The 960-nt window shown below is 35.5% G+C and overlaps 1 protein-coding gene across 1 annotated transcript in view; it reads right to left on the bottom strand.

The window, feature by feature from the left end:
• Positions 1 to 592: 592 nt before the first annotated feature.
• The window catches only part of LOC108373500 (dystrophin, isoforms A/C/F/G/H-like), a gene marked incomplete at both ends in the record, with an annotated part of 1,049 nt that continues 681 nt past the window's right edge, over positions 593 to 960 (bottom strand). Inside the window, one exon of the mRNA XM_017629395.1 lies at positions 593 to 698. Coding sequence (XP_017484884.1) covers positions 593 to 698 — 106 coding nt within the window. The remainder of the gene's footprint in view (positions 699 to 960) is intronic.

Genomic DNA, 960 nt, shown 5'->3' on the forward strand with positions numbered 1-960 from the left:
CCGAATGAGTTGAGATTTGCTCGATCAAGGGGTGCTTTTTCAATGATCTAACCTTGTTAAGATTGACTAACTCTACCAATTGTTATACTTTCTCCTGGATAGACTTTACTAATTCGTTAGAGCTTGATCTCTCTCAAATAATATATCCCTCAAGGACACCACTCCCAGACATTCGCTATCGTATCGACAACAGCTGCCTGCGAGTATAGAAGATTGCTAATAAAAGTGTATTTGTTGCTAAAAATTATTTGAGCGCTTTGTTATCGGTTTTAAAGTTGTAATTTGTCTGTTCTGAGCGCTTCAAACCTCCGCAAACGAAAGAGCTAACAAAACTAAATATATTTTGGATTAAGAGAGTACTTATGTATAATACAAAAAATTAAAACTCGCAACCACTTTCTATTAAAAGGCATTTAATTTGTTGAGCGCTTTTACCACAGCCCAGCTATTTAAAATCGCCAATGTATTGGTCTCAATAGTGGTAGCGAGTGTTTCGCGCAATAAAAAGTTTCACTGAATGCCCTTATTTTTATTTTTTTTGTAATAACTCAACATTTTCAGTTTTACTTCCTCTTTTCAAGTACATACTTACCTTTCTCCTGCAACTGTTGCCGCTTTACGTCGCCCTTAAGCACCTCAGCCGTGTGAACCAATTCATTGAGTTGCGGCTTTTTCATTTTCAATTCACGTAAAACTTTCTGTGAAAAGTAAAAAAATGTAAATAAAAAAGTTATTCAAATTAAATACAGAACATTCGCATATACAGTATAGTAGGTATATGTGAGTGTACATTGGCACTATATATGTAAAATTGCACTGAATCAGTGCAAAATATGAGCGGCAATCAAAAACGGTAATATCAGCACTCTGCCGTGCATATGCAATATTTTATTGTCACTGGTGTGTTGCGCAAAAAAAAGAAGTTGTGCACATCATACGAATAAATAGTCCGGACACGTC

This window comes from Rhagoletis zephyria, unplaced genomic scaffold, assembly GCF_001687245.7.
Source record: "Rhagoletis zephyria isolate East Lansing unplaced genomic scaffold, Rhagoletis_zephyria_1.1 Rzeph_scaffold_06751, whole genome shotgun sequence".
Classification (NCBI taxonomy): domain Eukaryota; kingdom Metazoa; phylum Arthropoda; class Insecta; order Diptera; family Tephritidae; genus Rhagoletis; species Rhagoletis zephyria.